The 1,615-nt window shown below is 37.5% G+C and overlaps 1 protein-coding gene across 1 annotated transcript; it reads right to left on the reverse strand.

Moving 5' to 3' along the window:
- Positions 1-378: 378 nt before the first annotated feature.
- On the reverse strand, positions 379-1,432 carry LOC114485927 (SLIT-ROBO Rho GTPase-activating protein 1-like). Its single transcript, XM_028487715.2, has 2 exons — positions 1,004-1,432; positions 379-528 (listed from the first exon to the last, which is right to left on the reverse strand). The coding sequence occupies exons 1-2, from the start codon at positions 1,181-1,183 to the stop codon at positions 388-390; spliced, it is 321 nt and encodes a 106-aa protein (XP_028343516.1). The 5' UTR covers positions 1,184-1,432; the 3' UTR covers positions 379-387.
- Positions 1,433-1,615: the final 183 nt, after the last annotated feature.

Below are 1,615 nucleotides of genomic sequence, written 5' to 3' on the forward strand. Positions count from 1 at the left end.
CAGGGGGTAAGAACTGTTTATCTATGGCTTCTCAGAGCCTCAGCATCTCACAATAGTAGGGGTCCAATAAATATATTTTGAATCAATGAACACAGTTAGGGCTGTGCCACTGCATCATTGGAAAATGCCTGGACCCCCTTCCTAGCTGAGTCTTCCAGATACAGCTTCACAGAACTTCATAATTCGTTTTTCAGCGGTTTTAGGATGCACAGTATTTCACATGCATCTTACAATTTATTGTGTCTTAGCATTCTGTGTAGTTTAATTGGCAGCATTTTTTTTCTGAGAACTACATAAAACAACGTTGTTTTAATAAATGATGGTGTTTTAGAATCAAGGAAATGAGATTACTGCTAATTCCATCTTGGTATGGAAAGTATAAAAACTTCAAGTACTTACATCAATTAAATCTGAAAGATCATGAATATAATACTTGAAAACTGAGGCATTGGTTGCTTCAAGGGTTAGGAGATATTCATTCCGTGCCTTAATCGACTTTAGCTTGTTTTCTGAATACTTTGCTTGTCTCTGGAAATGAAGAAGATCCAGGCATTGGGAAAAACAATAAAGTCATTTTAAAACAAGACAGGGAAAGCATACATGAATTTCTATTCATCTAAACAATTTATTCAACATATACAAATGAACTTCGAAGTCCTTTGAGAAAAGTACATTTCGAACCTGAATTAAATAAACGAAAATTACCCAGCGATGAGGAATAACAGCAACGTATATAGGCGCCAGGCCCATTTGCAATGAAATCTCTTTGTTAATATTCAGAGTTCTCTACATTGTGTATTGGATACTTGGCATTCACCACTAAATGAGGTCCAGCTGTTATTACACGATTTTTATGTTTCTAACACATTTTTTCATTCCCGCGGGAGGAAATGCATGTCACTTCACAGTAATTTACAATGTGTGTCTATCAGCTGTTGCATCAGTGTTCCTATGTTTTGTCACCTCCAGTGAGGACAGAAAGGCTCTGCAGTCTTTTACTTACTTTTTCCTTCATCTTTTCAATTTTCTTCACAGAGCTTCGCCGCTGATGTCTCTCTTCCAGTCTAATATGAAAGACTGGGTCACTGGATCTGCCAATTTGCTTCTCTTCTTGTTTCTCAGCCTCTTTCAGCTTGCTCTCTGCGCTGATGCTCTCTGCATGATACATATGGTATGTTTTCATCACCTGTGAAAATGTGACCCACACTGTTAAAAGATGTCTGTCTGTAACTTAGAAAGTGAATGGAAACCATTATATGACATATATGTTAAAGATATCACCTTCCAACTGGCAGAGAGCCAGATTGTTAGTAAAATAAAGTATATACTATTCCTTCTACATAAAGCAAACAGAAATATGCAAATTCACCTGCCAGGAAGAGGCACTTAGGGACAGGCTGTGATGAAAAAAATGATTTACAGAGTCTTGTGTGTGCTTTCAGTGTACTTAAAAAGTTCCCTCAAACTTAAAAGTGTTTCTCTAAAATCTCCTCTGCATTATTAATTTGCAGAATAAACCCTTATGCATGGATAAATTTTAGTCCAACCTGGGAATTATAAAAAACACCAAATAGGGCTTCCCTGGTGGCGCAGTGGTTGAGAGTCCGCCTGCCGA

Source organism: Physeter macrocephalus, unplaced genomic scaffold (genome assembly GCF_002837175.3).
Source record: "Physeter macrocephalus isolate SW-GA unplaced genomic scaffold, ASM283717v5 random_12307, whole genome shotgun sequence".
In the NCBI taxonomy this organism is placed as follows: Eukaryota; Metazoa; Chordata; class Mammalia; order Artiodactyla; family Physeteridae; genus Physeter; species Physeter macrocephalus.